The 17,308-nt window shown below is 48.7% G+C and overlaps 1 protein-coding gene across 3 annotated transcripts in view; it reads right to left on the reverse strand.

The window, feature by feature from the left end:
• Nucleotides 1-17,308, reverse strand: part of ANKRD27 (ankyrin repeat domain 27) — a 60,648-nt gene that overhangs the window by 32,228 nt on the left and 11,112 nt on the right. For 2 of the 3 annotated variants that reach the window (XM_055551538.1, XM_055551539.1), the window contains exons 2-12: nucleotides 17,105-17,236; nucleotides 8,546-8,656; nucleotides 6,419-6,575; nucleotides 5,550-5,704; nucleotides 5,004-5,063; nucleotides 3,945-3,998; nucleotides 3,778-3,843; nucleotides 3,616-3,692; nucleotides 2,675-2,796; nucleotides 1,545-1,623; nucleotides 757-886 (exon numbers count right to left, since the gene is read on the reverse strand). In XM_055551538.1, coding sequence (XP_055407513.1) covers nucleotides 757-886; nucleotides 1,545-1,623; nucleotides 2,675-2,796; nucleotides 3,616-3,692; nucleotides 3,778-3,843; nucleotides 3,945-3,998; nucleotides 5,004-5,063; nucleotides 5,550-5,704; nucleotides 6,419-6,575; nucleotides 8,546-8,656; nucleotides 17,105-17,206 — 1,113 coding nt within the window. In that variant the 5' untranslated portion in view covers nucleotides 17,207-17,236. Of the gene's footprint in view, nucleotides 1-756; nucleotides 887-1,544; nucleotides 1,624-2,674; nucleotides 2,797-3,615; nucleotides 3,693-3,777; nucleotides 3,844-3,944; nucleotides 3,999-5,003; nucleotides 5,064-5,549; nucleotides 5,705-6,418; nucleotides 6,576-8,545; nucleotides 8,657-17,104; nucleotides 17,237-17,308 lie in introns of those variants that run through there. The other variant, XM_055551540.1, reaches the window with a different exon arrangement.

Consider the following 17,308-nt stretch of genomic DNA (forward strand, 5'->3'; position numbering starts at 1 on the left):
ATGTAAGATATACATGGCAAGGAAAAAGACTGGAAAATACATCAACATGTTAACAGTGAATGAATTCATGGAACTGCTTGTACCCAAGTGTCCCCATTTGAACAGCCTTATGTTCTTTTTCAGATGTTTCAACTTGTCATTTACTTTGGGGAGCTTCCAACATCAGGGGGGCATTAAGATTGAGTGTGAATGTTCAATCCTTGGGGCTCTGGGTTTTTAATACAGAAATCTCTCCATTTGATTGATTTCAACTCTGCAATTTCTGTGAGTACTCTCACGTTTTGGTGGTGGGTATAATGCGAAGTAAATCAGCAGTGAAATCTTGGTTTAAGCCTCTCACAGTTCTCGTGGGAATATAATCGCCTCTGCCAGTCTAAGTTCATCAACGAACCAAGGAAATTACAATAGGGCCGCTGAGTCCTTAAAACTGCAGACATTATTAATCTCATCTCTTGCCCAGCATGATCAGGGTACCCCAATTCACCGCTTCTGGTGCCCCCTTCTGCCCGTGTGCATTCGAGGATGACCAGGATTAATGAAGCAGGAGATCAATGAAGTGAGAGCCAAGGATGACCTGCCAACTTTCACAACCTACCGACTGCTTCGTGTTCAGTCTGCCAGGCAGTTTTTAAATGGCTAAGGCCCCATTTTCTTGGGAGAGCATCTCTGATCCTCCTTCTCCCCACCACCCTGAGAATCCCGCCGCACACACCATGGCACCCACAGAGAAAGGGCAGGACAGGAGGGAGCTCTTACTGGCTTAACAGAGAGGCTTCCCTGCCGAATATATTCAATTGCAGCCTCGATTGAGGTCAGGCAGTATCCCAGTTCATCTTTGGCTGAGCTGCTAAATCTGAAGTTTTTGATGTAACTCAAGTTTGCCATCCTAATAAAAGGAAGAAAACAGTTTAATTGCTATATACCCCCATTAACGCTTTGGTAGAAATGATGCTATTGGCTTGGTCACAAAGTCGGTCAGCTCTGGGGAGCTAAGGCTGCTTCCCCTGGGATCTTTATTTAGAAGGAGTGCAATTAGGGAAATAATTGGGACTTCCCTGGCGGTCCAGTGGCTAAGACCTTTTGCTCCCAATGCAGGTAGCTGGGGTTCCATCGCTGGTCAGGAAACTAACCTAGATCCCACATGCTGCAACTAAGACCTAGTACAGCCAAATAAATACATATTAAAAAAAAAAAAAAAGGCAAAAGACGTAAAGTCACTTGTTACTTTCCTGCAATGAGCTGATTTTTAGGAAACTGATTTTTTCTATGGTGAATTTGGGTTTCTGTGAGAAAAGAATAGGCTTTGGAGCCAGACAGAACTGGAGCTCACTTGTCTCTCAGCTACTGACTAGCCACATGTTCCAGAGAGAAACGTAAGATCTCTGGGCCTCACTTTCCCCACCTGCAGGTGGAATGACAGACGCCCCTGCAGGGCAGGTACCTGGCTCCTACAGGGCGCTCAGCTTCTAGAGTGACACCAGAACCACCCCAGTGCAGTCCTGCCATTCTGAAAAACGTTATTTTAACAAAAAAAAAAATATTACCAATTAGGGATCTCTGTTTTCACAAGCAAATACAACAGGACTGACAGCAGATCATCAGCACACATGGTCTCCAAGTTAACTGCAAGCAGGAAACACACATTCAGGACCATCCTGGGATGCAAATGGACTGACAGGCGTTATCAACTCCCCACCACCGTCCAACCCACAAAACCACAATCCGGGAAGATGACACATCGGGGAGAAATTCAATCGCACAATTTCCTTTCTAGTGTCCTGAATAGATGTCAGACTCCAGGAGGAAATGAATGCCTCCTGAGAACACGTGCAGAAAACAACAAGCTCCAAGCAGACCACCCCTTGCTACCTGTCCCCCACAATCCCAGGACAGGGAAAGAGCCCAGGGAAGTCGGTGATGGTGGATACGACTCGAAGGTGTGCCAGGATCACTGCCAGAAGCCTCCTTCCTCCTGAGATCATTGCCATTTTATACACTGCAGAGTCCAGGGCTGATGGGCAATTTTTCATTTAAATTTTGTTTAAGTAATCCAGTCACACATTTAAAATTCCAAATGGTGCAAAAGAGCAGACCATGCATGGCTCTCCCATCCGTGCCACCCAGACTTCTTCCCCAGAAGCCACTTCTGTTGCTTCCCATGTATCATTCCAAGAGAGGCTATGATCACCCCACTGTATATATATATATATATGGGTATAGAGCCACCCGCTTTGTGCAGTGTCCTGGAATTATACTGTATACATTCCTGTTCATTTCATTTAATACACTTTGAAGAGCATCCCTACTGGCCCACAAAGATCTGCCTTCTCATTAATTTTTAGTTTTTACTTTTAATAATGGAAAATTTTAAGTATATACAAAATTAGAACAACCTAACAGTTGAACTCCCCTGTACCCATCACCAGCTTAGCTTGTTTTTGAGGCCGCTGCTTCTCCACCAGCATTTCCTTACCTAAAGATGCCTAACCTATCCCCCTACCCCCATTACTAGGCACCCACTCTGCAGAACAGGCTCCGGGGTGCTCATACGGGAATACTCTACTACACATCAGCCCATCTCTGTGGTCCTTTAAGATGGCACTGCTCCTCAACAGATGTTTGCATCTGGACTTTTGCAGCCACTGCCCTGCCAGCCCCTTCCCTGAGCACACACCTCTCTGGCTGGGAGACTGGGTGATCAGCTGTACCACCTTCCGCAAACAAGCCAGCTTCTGCTGCGGGGACGTGCACCTGTTCAGCTGAGCCAGCTCCCTCTTCGCTCGAGGTATGTTGAAGCTGCAAAGTGATTTGGGACATGACCATATAAGACCACGGTGTGAAGGCCCTCCTTCTTGGTAATCACAAATCTCAGATTTACATTTCTCGTGGCAAACCATAGGTAACGGCAAACAGAAATAGACACTCAGAAGTAATCTGAGACAGCAGCAAAACCCAGCAGCTTTCAAGGTCTCGAGCAGGCTGCCAGGTGATGTAGCTGCACCAAAAAATTAGGGGGAAAAAGAAATCAACAATCCTTAGCTTCAGAGTGAAACAGGCCAAAGAGGGGGAAAATTAGACAAAGAGATTAGACATTTTTGTATCCTGATGAAACAACTCAAAAGGAGGGGCTCCAGAGAATTTTCTGGCAGTCCAGGGCATGGGACTCCACGCTTCCACTGCAGGGTGGGGTGAGGGTACAATCCCTGATCGGGGAACTGGGATTCTGCAAGCCTCAAGCTGCAGCCAAAAAAAAAAGAAACACAACCAAACAGAGGTGCCCCTAAGGCAGGGGGCCCTCAGACCAGCAGGTGACGAGAGATGTCAGTGTGCAAGGCCCACCTGGGTGAGCTGCACGCCCACCCAGAGACCAGCTGTGCACGACCCCACCTCCTCCGGCTCCCACCCACTGGCACGCTGGAAGTTGGGTGCAGCAATGTGCCAGCTCTGAAACACTCATCTACCGACTTTAAGCCTTTATCTTTGGTCACAAATAATTGCCCTGCTCCACATCTGAACCACGTCACCTAGAGATGACGCTGCTACTGAGGGTCCCGCTTCTCGGGGACACAGCGGCCCAGCCCCCGAGGACGCCAACGCTGCAGTGTAAACCCTTACCTGAACTCAGGTTTCACACCGATATCCTTCTGCTGAAGATCCTGAAGGCTCCTCGTGATTTTGTTAAAGGCAGCATCCTAACGAGAGATTTTAATGAAGCTTCAAATATCTGAAAAGGCTTAGAACGGGGCTTCCGTTCTGCATGGTGATGACAGAACCTACCTCTGCTGCCTCCATGGTCCCCACGTACTTGAATATCAGGTCGTAAATATCATGCTGGACGTACATCTGTGAGGTCAACAGGTTCAAGAGTGTGTGTGTGGGAAAGTGGGCAGCAAAGGAGGCCCCGGCCCTGGACCTCCTCGCCCCTCACTTCCCAGGGCCCTTACCTCTACCGCCTGCTTCATCAGGTTCATCTGGGCCTCCTGCTTGGCGAGCACTTTCTGGAGGACAAGAAGAGGACAGTTACAGAGCGTGGACTGGCCTGGGCCAAACCACACGTCTCTGTTTTGTTTTTGGTTGTGTTTTCTTAATTGAAGTATAGTTGATTTACAGTATTAATTTCTGCTGGACAGCAAAGTGATTCAGTTATACACATACATATACATATATATATATATATATATATATACACATTCTTTTTTTTAATATTCTTTTCCATTATGAAAAGATTTTTTTTCTATACTCTTTTTCTTTTCTATATTCTTTTCCATTATATAGCCATTCTTTCCCATGATATTCTTTTTCATTATGGTTCATCAAAGGATTTTTTTTAAAAATATGCATTTATTTATTTGGCTGCACAGGGTCTTAGTTGAGGCACTTGGGATCTTTAACTGTGGCACGCAAACTCTTAGTTTGCAGCGTGTGGGATCTAGTTCCCTGATCAGAGATCAAACCCAGGCCCCTGCACTGGGAGCACGGAGTCTCAGCTACTGGAACACCAGGGCAGTCTGTCATAGCATATGGAATGGAGTTCTTTGTGCTATACAGTAGGACTTGGTTGTTTATCCTTTCTATATGTTGTAGTTTACAACTGCTAACCCCAACCTCTCCTGCCATCCCTCTCCCAACCTCCCCATCCATCTCCTCCCCAACCTCCCCCTCCATCTCCTCCCCCAACCTCTCCTTCCATCCCTCCCCATCCTCCCCCTCCATCCTTCCCCATCCTCCCCCTCCATCTCCTCTCCATCCTCCCCCTCCAACCCTCCCCATCCTCCCCCTCCATCCCTCCCCATCCTCCCCCTCCATCCCTCCCCATCCTCCCCTCCACCCCTCCCCCATCCCTCTCCTGCCTGGCAACCACAAATCTGTTCTCTGTGTCTGTGCATTTGTTTCTGTTCTGTAGATAAGTTCGTTCATATCATACTTCAGATTCCACGTATAGTTGACATTGTATGGTATTTGTCTTTCTGGCAAGTCTCTCTTTTGCAGGCCATGCTGCTTACCAGGTGGGAGTCCCTCAGCAGCTGCTGGAGGCATTTGGTGTAGAGAGCGTTCACGGAGTCCTGCGGAATACAGAGCAGAGAGAGGCCATCCTCAGAATCTGAGGCCACGACACTGAACCCAGGATGGAGCCAAGAGAATATCTCACAAAGTGGATTTCCTGGGCAAAAAGCTCTAAGTCCTAATGCAAGCTTATCAAACTAAGTATGTGATTTTTTTTTTTTAATTAAGTATGTGATTTTTTTTTTCCAATTTTTTGGGGGGTGTCTATGCATTAAAAGTAGGAAAAAAAATTTCCCTTAGGGTTAACACAGATGATAACAATATTCATCGTGATACTTCTCTGTGATTTTTCAGGTTTTCTACTGTGCTTCTTACTTTTTTAGGTAACAAGAAACATTTAAACAGAATCCAACATTTTGTTGGACGTTTAAATGTTCGCTTCAGATATGTAAACGTTGCCAACAGAGGCGGCAGCAAAGTGGCAGAGTGATCCTGGCGCTCTGAGCCAGGGCACGCCTATGGCAAAGGAGGACTCAGCTACTGACTATGTGATGACGGAGGCTCTTTCGTTCACACTCTCTGAACGTTCGCTGGAAAGAGGCGATGTTCCTGTCAAATCTCTCCGCGTGTCTTCCCAAAAATTCTCTCACATCTTCGATGGTTTTCAGGGAAAAAGAATCTGAGGATGTCGAAGGCTCTTCTGAAAAAAAGAGACAAGCGGGTCAGGCTGGCTGAAGCCATCGCTGTTTCCTGAAGAAAAGAAGTCCCACAACCCAGTGCCCTGCTCCGCCAGCACCTGGGTCACCATCTGCCACAGGAGGAGAGGGATAAGCTTATTTCAAGATATCACCCAACAGTGGCCCAGGTGGGGGTCCAGGGAGCCTGGCCCTCTTGAAGCCCTTTCCTGGGACAAAAACCTGAACTCTCCGGGATCACAGGCGTGGCCTGGGAGGCTCTGGTGACGAAGCCCTGATTCCTGACAATAAGACCTCGGACAGCATTTGGTACATCATTATCTCAATTTTCCTGGAGCACCGAAGAATTATATTATCTGTTGAAAATAATGAGATCGCAGAGAAGCACGGCAGTGGGGCTCCGTGACTAATAATGCCATAAAAGACAGCCCTGAAGCCGAGGCCCAGAGACAAAGCCAGGGCTGCCGTTTTGCACAGCTCCAGGGCGTGACATTCCCACTGAAGTCACATGTCGCCGCATGTGATGTGGCCTCACCCACGTCACGCTGGCTCAAGATGACCTTCCGATCTATGTTCCAGGGGGAATTCTTGTAAGCAGTTATGAAGGTTTCTCGTGGGCTCCTGAATATCTTACGAGATGTTCACAACTGCTGTGTCAGGAGGAAGTTCCACAAGCAGGTTTCTCCCAGTCAGGAGAAAGGGGTTTTCTCCCAGAATACCTGAACTCTCTCTCTTTTCCAAAGGATGGGCTATGCACAGTATGCTGAAACTTTCTTCTTTCTCATTGTAGAAAGTTTCTTCAAAAAGAATGGGCACTGAGAGAAGACAGGCGAAACCAGCTCCTAGTTTAATCCTGTTTCCTTGGATAAAGACATCCTAGAACAAGAGACAGGTCACTGCACCAGCAGCCGCTGTGACCGCCGACCCCTCTCAGCCTGGCCACCAGCAGGCGCTCCACCCCACCCGCCCACCCGCCTCTCCCCCGGTGTGGTTTTCAGGAGGGCAGCAATACTTCGATCTTCTTTCCTCCTTGTTCACCCTGTTATGGCGGCTACATAATACCCTGACCAATTTCATATGTCACAACAGAAAAGCATTAAGCTGTTCCTTAGAGAAGAAGAAAGCTTGTGTTCTCTGGAAAAAGAAAAGGAAGGTTCTCCTCTCTGAATAAGAGATCAGAATGACCCAGATGACCCAGAGGGGTCGGAGGATGCTCGCTGCACCCCTCCTTGGCTCATCACTCTGGCCGTGGCTGGGGTGCCTGGGGAAGACCAGCCACCGAGCCTGGCGCTTCTGTTCTCCTGGTGGATTTGGGTACCGGGAAGTGAAGAAGTAAACTGATGCGCAGCTGTGGTGAGCAGAGCCCTGCAGGGCAACAGCAGCCTGCTCAGGGGCCGCAGGACTGCAGGCTCCCCTCTCCCAGGCTGGCGCGCTGTACCCACCTCCTGTCACAGCCTGCTCAGGGGCCGCAGGACTGCAGGCTCCCCTCTCCCACGCTGGCGAGCTGTACCCACCTCCTGTCCCACCCTAAGCACCCACAAGCCCTGGCTAAACCAGTGTGGGCCCCCACTGCTGCTGTGGGTAGACTGAGGACCACAGCCATTCCTGACCAGGGACGGAACTTACCCCTCTCAGAAACTATCTGCTTCCACTTGAAAAAAAAAAAAAAAAAAAAACAACAAGAAAATGCCTACCCCAAAGTTAACATCAACCATGAGACAGACAGATATCACATACCTCCGGACACAAAGTACTGAGATAAAGCACCCTCCAGTAGGCATTCTAACTGAAAACGCTTAACTGTGATCTAACCAAGGCAAACATCAAAGAAACCCACACTGAGGGAGAGTTTACAAAGGAAGACAAAAATGTCAATGTCATCAAAGACATAGGCCGAGAACTGTTCCAAAAGAAAGAAACTAAAAAGACAAAAACTAAATACGTTGCATGACCCCAGACATGATCCTGGATCTTAAAAAAAGATCTTTTTTGCGCTAAAAGGGTATTACAGTTAGCACAGTTTATTTAAGGACAGTATGTTGGAGAAGAGTATTCTGCCAACCTGAAATTTTCTGAGTATGATCACTGTGCTGCATTATATAAGAGATACACATTGTTTTGAAGCCAAGGGACAGGGTGTCTGCAACTTATTCTCACTCTTTCTGAAAACGGTTCAGAAAAAACAACAATATGTGTGTGTGTTAACAGATAGAAAGATAGATAGATGGGGGTGGGGAGATGAAACAGATGCGGCCAAAATGCAAACAGCTGACCAGTCTGGAGAGAAAGCTATGTGAATGCTCCCTGTACATTACTGGAACTTTGTATAGGTTAAAACTTCCTATGTCATTGCTGTTGTTCAGTCACTAAGTAGTGTCCAACTCTGCGACCCCATGAACAGCAGCACGCCAGGCTTCCCTGTCCTTCACTATCTCCTGGAGTTTGCTCCAACTCATGTCCACTGAGTCAGTGATGCCATCTGACCATCTCATCCTACAGGTTTCTTAAAAAATTAGAAATTCATCTCTGATCCCAAGGGCACAGGGATAAACAGCTTGCTCTGACAGGGCCTCTCTGAGGAGGTGTCCCAGCGACTCCCCAGTTCCCCGGGGAGAAGCCTCATGGGCTAAGGGAGATGTGACCAGCACCACCTCCAACTCCAGGCCACAGCCAGGACCCTGCTCTCCACGGCCAGCTTCTCTTCACTCCAAGGCGGCAGGGCTGTTGTGGTGTCAAAGCCGCCAGGTGACACGGACAAGAAAGTGAGCAGCAGGACTCCCTCCCCTCCCGAACTCTCAGACGCTGAGTGAGTGCTCCTAGGTGACCCATAGGAAATGAAAGAATACCTTTCCATCTAAGGTCTGAAAGTGTTCTTCCACTGGAATCAAAATATAGGACTCAAACTGACAGGTAGACTGAATTCTGGTTGACAGGCTTCCTTTGCAGGGTACTAACACCTGGAAAAAAAAATTAAGGTGAATACTAAACAGATGTGTTGTTTACAACTCCAGCGGAACAGGATGGAATTGCAGTGGAGACCTGCAGGCAGACAACCCCTGGGGTTACTGGTCAAAGCAGCAGCAGCTCATCTCTTGTCACTGCGATGGAAGCCTGGATGGACGTCTCATCCATCCAGGATCTCGGGGGTGAGGGCGATGGAGGTGGGGGGGCCTCGGTCCCACCCCACTGGGCCCCTCCCCACAGCTACCCCAGGTGGCCGCTTTGTCCTCAGCAGGCTCAGAAACGATTCCAAGTGAGGAAGGGTTTGAAGGGTACAGAAAACTGAAACTAACAGATGACACATAACCCCACACCTGCACAATAAACATGGCCCATTGAAGACAGTTTCCTTCCCATCTTTTTTCTATGCTTTTTTTAAGCCCAATTGTGATCACAGTTGGTTGTACCAGCCACAGAAATAGTTTCCTAGCTCAGGCTGCCACCTCCACCAGGGATATTTCGGGTGCCAGACTCTGTCTTTGGAGCAGGTTCAACCTGAAACGTGAATTTTGGTCCCATCGTGGCCACCACGTTGACCTGATACCAGCCTCTCTGCTCAGCACAGCAAAGGAAGGTGCCCTGACATCCACATGGATCTGTGCGTGGCCTGGGGACTCACATTTAAGAGGAGGCTCTCAAGTGCACCTGGAAGAAGACGACCAAGGGGGTCGACCAGGTGGGCCCCTGACCAGGGCCCCAACTCCTGAAGCAGCTGGAACAAGACAAGGGGCTTCTGCACTGTCCCCATTGTACAGACAAGGAAACTAAGGCTCAAGGGAGTTCAGCAACTTGTCCTAGGGTACAGAGAGAGTGGCAGAGCCGTGCTTTAAACTCCTGCCACCCATACCCATCACTGCCCTGTCCTGAGGCCTCCTGGAGGCCAGTGCTGGGAACACAGCCCAGTCCCTGCTGGAGTTCCCTCTGCAAAGACACCATGCAGCTCTGGGCCTTAGAGCAGCTGCCACTGGGAGCTTCCCTAGGTAGGCCAGAAAGAGCAGCATGGCCTCTCTGCCCACGAGGGACGGGGCACGCCGAGTCCTCAGAGCAGGAAAGAGAGGCCTTCGTTGATGAAAGATCACCACTGTGTATGAAGTGGCCTTGCCCCTCCACAAAAAATCATGACTGAATCAGACCCAGAGCTGGACTTAGCTACCAAGTTCAGGAAATACAGAGACCAAAGGACTTTGGTGAACACCAACACAGGACTGCAACTGGCAAAAGCCAGAAGGTAGGAAAGCCTATGGGATAAATGACCTGGATACATGAATTTCAAGGAAAGAAGGAAAATGAGGAAAGAAAGGGATATAGCTAAAAAGAAACTTAGGGGACTTCTCTGGTGGTCTAATGGTTAAGAATCTCCCTTACTGATGCAGGGGACATGGGTTCAATCCCTGGTCAGGGAACTAAGATCCCACATGCCATGGGGCAACTCAGCCCTTGTGCCACAACTAATGAGCCTGCATGCTCTAGAGCCCCTGCTCCACGACAAAGGAAGCTTGTGAGCTGCACCGAGGGAAGGCGTGTGCATGGCAACAAAAACGTGCAACTGGAAAGTAATAATAATTATTAATGGAAATTAAATTTTTTAAAATTAAAAACACAATAATAAGACACTTAAGACTGCGGTGATGGCTTCACAAGCCTGTAGATGTGTCAATATGGATGAACTTTACACACTAAGTAGGTACGGTTTAATTATTCTAAAAGTTTAGCTCAATAACATTAGGAGAAAAAAGAATGACTTAAAAGGCATACCCAGCAACAAAGATTTACTGTACAGCCCAAGGAACTACCTTCAATAGCTTGTAATCACCTGTAATGAGAAGAATCTGAAAAAGAACTGAATCACCGCATCACTGCTGTACACCCGAAACTAACACAATATTGTAAGTCAACTATAACGAAGAGCTGACTCGCTGGAAAAGACTGATGCTGGGAGGGATTGGGGGCAGGAGGAGAAGGGGACGGGAGGATGAGACGGCTGGATGGCATCCTGACTCGATGGACGTGAGTCTGAGTGAACTCCGGGAGTTGGTGATGGACAGGAGGCCTGGCGTGCTGCAATTCATGGGGTCGCAAGGAGTCAGACACGACTGAGCGACTGAACTGAGCTGAACTATAACTTCAACTGAAAAAAACAAAGGCCTATCAAATTCAGAATAATGTGTGGATCTCCTCTGGATTCTGATTTAAACAAACCAACTGGAAAACAAAAAATGATGAGATGACGTGGGAGATCTGCACGATGAGCAAGAGGCGCTGAGGAATCTCTGAGCTATGATAGTGGCGTGAGCTTGTGGGTTTTTTTAAAGTCCTTATCATTGAAAACTACATTCCTGAAGATTTACAGATGAAATCAGATGACTGCTGCTGCTGCTAAGTCACTTCAGTCGTGTCCGATTCTGTGCGACCCCATAGACGGCAGCCCACCAGGCTCCCCCATCCCTGGGATTCTCCAGGCAAGAACGCTGGAGTGGGTTGCCATTGCCTTCTGCAATGCATGAAATTGAAAAGTGAAAGTGAAGGCGCTCAGTCGTGTCCGACTCTTCATGACCCCATGGACTGCAGCCCACCAGGCTCCTCCGTCCATGGGATTTGCCAGGCAAGAGTACTGGAGTGGGTTGCCAGTATGACTACCTTATATAATTTTCTGGAATTTATTTCCAAATGATCCCCTGGCTGAGGGGAGAGGGCAGCAGGGTTCGAAGTGAGAAGTGCTGGCGTCTGAGCCCGGCACTGTGGAAGCTGAGAGATGGGGGCAGGGGTGCATGGTATGATTCTTTTCACTTGTTCATGTTTGAGATTAAACACAATAACTTTTTTTTTTTTTTTTTTATTTTATTTTTAAACTTTACATAACTGTATTAGATTTGCCAAATATCAAAATGAATCCGCCACAAACACAATAACTTTTTAAAAAAATTTTCAGGTAGCCAACTTTATTCAAGTAAGTATTAAAATTTGAGTTTGGTTTTCCTGTTTTTTTCTCCATTCAATATTCCTGACACTGGGCACTGTTGGAAATATGGTGAACTGTCCTCATGACACTACATTCTAAGTGGGGGCTACAGATTTAACAATGTAACAGATTCCATATATCAGTAAGTTTTGTGCAGCAATAAAGCAGGGCATCAAGCCAGAGAATGCCTGGAGTGGGGCAAAGGTTAGCTAACTCAGGTCAAGTTGTTAAGGGGGAGGGCTCTCTGAGAAAGCCTCATTTGAGCAACGAATGGATGGAGAGAAGGACCTACCAAGTAAAGATCTAAGGGAAAAACTTCTTTTGGAGGGGGCACACCACACAGCATGCAGGATCCTAGTTCCCAGACCAGGGATCAAACCCAAGCCCCTTGCAGTGGAAGTCTTTACCACTGCACCACCAGGGAAGTCCAGGGAAGAACGCTTCTGTCAGAAGAAAGCAAGTGCAAAGGTCCTGAGATGGGCTTGGTGGGACCAGACGAGGAGAGAGAGCAAAAGGGGAGACAATCATAATAGTTTTAAAAGGTTAATAAAAGTGCAGCTTAAAAAAACAAGAGGCCCTCAGGTATGAGAACCAAGAAACAGCCTCAAGGCTCCTAGATGGGTCACTGCAACCTGGAACACACAAAGAAGATCTTGGAGATGAGAGGGTTGGCCCCAGGCAAGAGGACAGCATGACCCAGGCCTAAGGGATTTAGGTGGCCAAAGGCAGGCCAAGGGATTGCCCCACTCCAGCTCAGTGGATGCAGGCGGGGCCTCCGAGGGGCCAGGAGCTTCTGAGTGCTTCAGAGATACACACTGCTCACCCCACCACCACTGTGACTGCATCCTGGGTGCCTCCTCACCATGTACACACACCTTCTCTGCCTCCTTAAATAAGCATGGCCAGCTCCCGAGGCACTGCATCCCCCTTACCAAGCCCACGGCTCACCATAGGGTAGACACCAATCAGTGCTTGCTGAGTGAACAGGGAAGCCTCCAATTTCAAGGACTCTCCCAGTTTTCAGGCAGGCGAGGCTGCCTGGTGCATTTCAGGGCAAGCAGAAGCCAGTGGCTGGCTCTCTGCGGCTCTATCCATCCACCAGGTTCCTGCTGAGACAGGTGTGAGGAGGATCAGCGGTGGGTGGCTATGAAGCCACCCACGGGAGGCAGGCTCAGGTGCCAAGGCCCTCACAGGAGGGAGGTTCAGACTATTTCTGGAACGGAGGTTATGGAGCTGTAGCAGCCGGTGTGGAAGACGCAAAGTTCAGAGTTGCTGAGAAGACCATGAGTTAGGGACTCAGTTCAGAGCTTAACAATAAAACTTTTTATTATAACCCCTTTGTAAAGAATTTTTTAAAAATAATAGTCATTAAAGAAAAGAAAGCATAAAAACAAGAATTAGCATTAGTCATACCTACTCCACGGTAGGACTTCCCTGGTGGCTCAGACAGTAAAGCGTCTGTCTACAATGCGGAAGACCCGGGTTCAATCCCTGGGTTGGGAAGATCCCCTGGAGAAGGAAATGGCAACCCACTCCAGTACTCTTGCCTGGAAAATCCCATGGACAGAGGAGCCTGGTAGGCTACAGTCCATGGGGTCGCAAAGAGTTGGACACGACTGAGCGACTTCACTTTCACTTTCAGAGCAGCGTACCTGCCTGACTTCCCCCTGCCTGGGTCGGCTACTCCACAGGAGCACATGACGACTTCTGTCCTATTACTCAACCCTCTGGCCTACAAATGACCTGTTTGTGGAAATCCCCAAAGGCATGTCGTGTCCCCCATTCCTCTGAGTAACCCTGCAAACCCAGCGTGGTCTGTGGAGTATAGGAGATACTCGGTGTTTGTCAGATGAAGCTCTACTAAGCAAATTCCGAGAAGTGGAATACAAACTTCAGTGCCCTTAGCTGGGCTGTATAAGCATGTTCTTGAGTCAGTTCCCTGGAACTTAGAAGTCATGATGCTAGGTTCCCAGGCGAGCCCTCAGAAGCCTGCATACCCCATAATTAGACCCATAATTACAGGGCCACGATTAAAGGACCAAATGTCATCTCCTTTTGCCATTGTTTTTCCTACAGGCAAATGGACCCACCCCCCCCCCTCCCCGGTCCACCAGGGAAATCTGGAGAACTTTTGCCCAATGCCCCAAGAACAACAGCCCCGGGGTGTGGGAGGCCTATGCAGCTGCTCTGAAGAAAACTCATTGCATAATAATTGGATGGTCACAAGATCAAGGTCACTGTGAGAGAGTGTGTGGGCATCACAGGTCCCTGGAATCAGAATGGGAAGGAACTTTAGGAGATGGGGTTCCACTGTCCAGTCAAAGAGCAAATGGTGGCAGGGGGTGCCTTCCAGGACACGGGGCAGCCCCATCAAAGGAAGGTTCGGGAAGGAAGTCAAACTCGAGGAGGGGCTGGGACAGGTGAGGGGAACAGCCAGCCTGCACCCTCAGCTGTCGTGTGAGGGGGCCTGCCGGCTCCATTTGCAGGGGGAGAGGTGAAGGGCATTTAACCGTGGGGAGACACATGTTCAAAAGTGGTGACTTCAGGACTTTCCTGAGGGCCAGTGGTCAAGAGTCCACCTTGCAATGCAGGGGTCACGCGTTTGATTCCTGGTCAGAGAACTCAGACCCCATATGCTGTGGAGAAGACCCAATGCAGCCAAATAAAAAAGTAAATAAAAAGTGGTGACTTCACATTTTTAGAGCCTAGTAAAGGACCCTAATCCCCAGGGCAGATTCAAGGGCCACCCAACTCAGTCCAGGCTTCCCAGGTTGGGTGCGAGTGGTAAAGAACTCACCTGCCAGTGCAGGAGACTTAAGGGACATGGGTTCAATTCCTGGGTCAGGAAGATGCCCTGGAGGAGGGCATAACAACCCACTCCAGTGTTCTTGCCTGGAGAATCCCACGAACAGAGAAGCCTGGCGGGCTACAGTCCACAGGGCAGCAAAGAGTTGGACACGACTAAAGGGACTTAGCACAAACTCAGCCCAGTGGCCAAGCCCCGTGGAAAGAAATATAGCATTCACCTGCTGAGGTCATGTGGGTCCCTCAGAGATGGCAGAAAGGATGAGTGCTCTCTCTTCTAGAGGTCATTGGGATATTCTACTTTTTACACTCAACCAACAGACCCAGAAAGAGCAATAAGACAGGTTAGATGAGCTGGGGCTCCATCACATGGCCAACAGGTGGCAGGAGCTGGTTATCAACACCTGGCCTGGCTGAACAGGACAGCAGCAGCCCGCTCCTTCCCACAGTTGCCCTTTCCTGAGGAGCTGGCCTCCCTGATTCTCACGTCTACTGAATGCTGGCCCCATGCAGCCCCTTGTGGATTTCAGGGGGAGCCGGAGTAAGAAGCCTAGGGCACCCTTGGGATCTCGGGATGGCAACTTAAGAAGTATCTCCCGGGACTTTCCTGGTGGGCCAGTGGGTGAGACTCCATGTTCCCAATGCAGGGGACACGAATTTGATCCCTGGCCAGGGAACGGAGATCTCACATGCGCACCTCGCAGGCTAAAGAATAAAATTTAAAAAAGAAGAAGAAGAAGCATGTCCTGTTCTTCGATGTACCAGAGAGGAAGGTGACTGAGATGCGAAAGTTCTTATTCCAAATTCCCCTTTTGCTAAAGTGAGCTTGAGTGGGATTTTGAGCTGGCAGCTGCAGAAGCACCTCCTGGGTGACAGAGAGAGTGCTAAGTGCTGGCAACACAGCGGCGAGCGAGACAGGTCCCCGTCTCAGGCTTCCTGAGAGGTTAACAGCGGCCCGCAGCACGGCGCTTTTACAAAGAGAAAGTTACCTGTGATAATACACTCTTATCTAGACAGTATTTCTTTTCAAAATACCATAGAATAAAGATGGGAAGGAAATATTTCCCCAGTTGGGTCAGGCCCTCTCAGTTACCATGATGTTTGGGCCTTTTCTCTGTGACACTTAATCATAATTCCCTGGAGAAGGAAATGGCAACCCACTCCAGTTTTCTTGCCTGGAGAATCCCATGGACGGTAACCATAATTAGTTAAATATTAACCCAGAGCGCGACCATCTCTCCCACTAGAATTTTGGGTAGAGATCCATGAGGGTAAAGATCGTGATGCCTACTCATATTTTTGGCTGAATCTCCCACATCAAACCTGATGTCTTACACATAGCAGCATTTAAGAGCTGCTGTCAAATGAACGGATGACAGTGAACACCTGTGGCAAGCTTTATGAGATTTTTATTTTCTTCTTTGGAAATAACTGTATTCTCTTAACTTTTTTTTTTTAAATATTGAAGTTTATGACTTCTAAAATCCAAAGTAAAAAAAAATTCTGGGAAAGAGATATTAATCACCAAACCAATCATAAAAACCAGAAGGGACTTGGGTGAGAAAAAAAAAAACAAAACAGGCTTCTGATGGCAGAGGGGTGGGCTAAGCATGGAAAAGTCAGTTCTAAGGTTGCAGAGAAACCTGAGCTGACTCACTTCTCCTTTGGTTCAAACCCTCGGCCACCTGACTCACTTAAGACCCCATCACTGGGTAAGAGAAGCAGGAACAAAAGTATGAGAAGAAAAGAGGACATGCAGGAAGGGAAGAGGCCCACACGCAGCAAGTACTGAAGCCCGCATGCCCTAGCGCCCATGCTGTGCAACAGGAGAAGCCACCGCAATGCAAAGCCCGAGCTCTGCAACTAAGAGCAGCTCCCGCTCGCTGCAACTAGAGAGAAGCCCTTGTAGCAACAAAGACCCAGCACAGCCAAAAATAAATAAATAAAAATTATTTAGAAAAAAAAAAGAAGAGGCCCTGCCATAGGCAGGCGGCACAAAGGCGCCCAGCTAACTCTCTGTATCCCATGGTGTGTAAGATGTCAGCCAAGTTCACCAACCTCGGAATGAAGAAAGGCCTGCAGTGTGGGCCCTTCCTCCCTCCAGGCACCAGACGCCCTGCCAACAGACCACGGTTTTTCTCTTCTCTGGCTCCTGTTACCTGGCTGCCCCTGTAGGCTTCTGAGGTTGTGGTCTCTACTATGAAACTTCCCTCGGCTCCTCCTCTTCAGGAAATGCCTTTGAAGGTGACACACCCGTACATTCACACGTTCCCCTACTCTGCGGGAGTGAGCACCCATCTCACAGACAAGGAAGGATATGATTTCTGCCCTGGAGAAGCCCTCCTGGTCAACATGGAAACAGGAGAAACAGAGGTGACTACCATGAGAGCAGTGATAATGGGGGCTGAGAGTTCAGAGAAAAGATTACACCTGGGCTGGAGCAGTCTCAGGGGGCTTCCTGGAGGAAGCTGCTCAGGGCGGTTCCTCTCTGCTCGTCCACATGTCGAGCATAGTCTGGGGCTTGCTGCACTGAGCAGTTCTATACCTGACTCCTGCTAAATTTAACTGAAGTCTACCTTATTTGTAGGTAGGCCTCCCACGCCCAGCAGAGAAGGACCACCCTCGGGATCGATGCACTTACAATGCCATGAGCTTGGGCCACCTTGTTGCACAAGTCAGGACGCCACTTCTTAAGAGCCAGGTAGAAGGGATTTTTCAGGAGGTCCTCATCATACAGAGCCATATGGACTTCAGGTGGGGCAGAGCGAGTCTCCTGGGACGAGAGAGGAAACAGCAGTAAATGACCACCTTCAGACTGGTGTGTCATATCTGATCTAGCAATGTC

This window comes from Bubalus kerabau, chromosome 17 (genome assembly GCF_029407905.1).
Source record: "Bubalus kerabau isolate K-KA32 ecotype Philippines breed swamp buffalo chromosome 17, PCC_UOA_SB_1v2, whole genome shotgun sequence".
NCBI classification, from domain to species: Eukaryota; Metazoa; Chordata; class Mammalia; order Artiodactyla; family Bovidae; genus Bubalus; species Bubalus kerabau.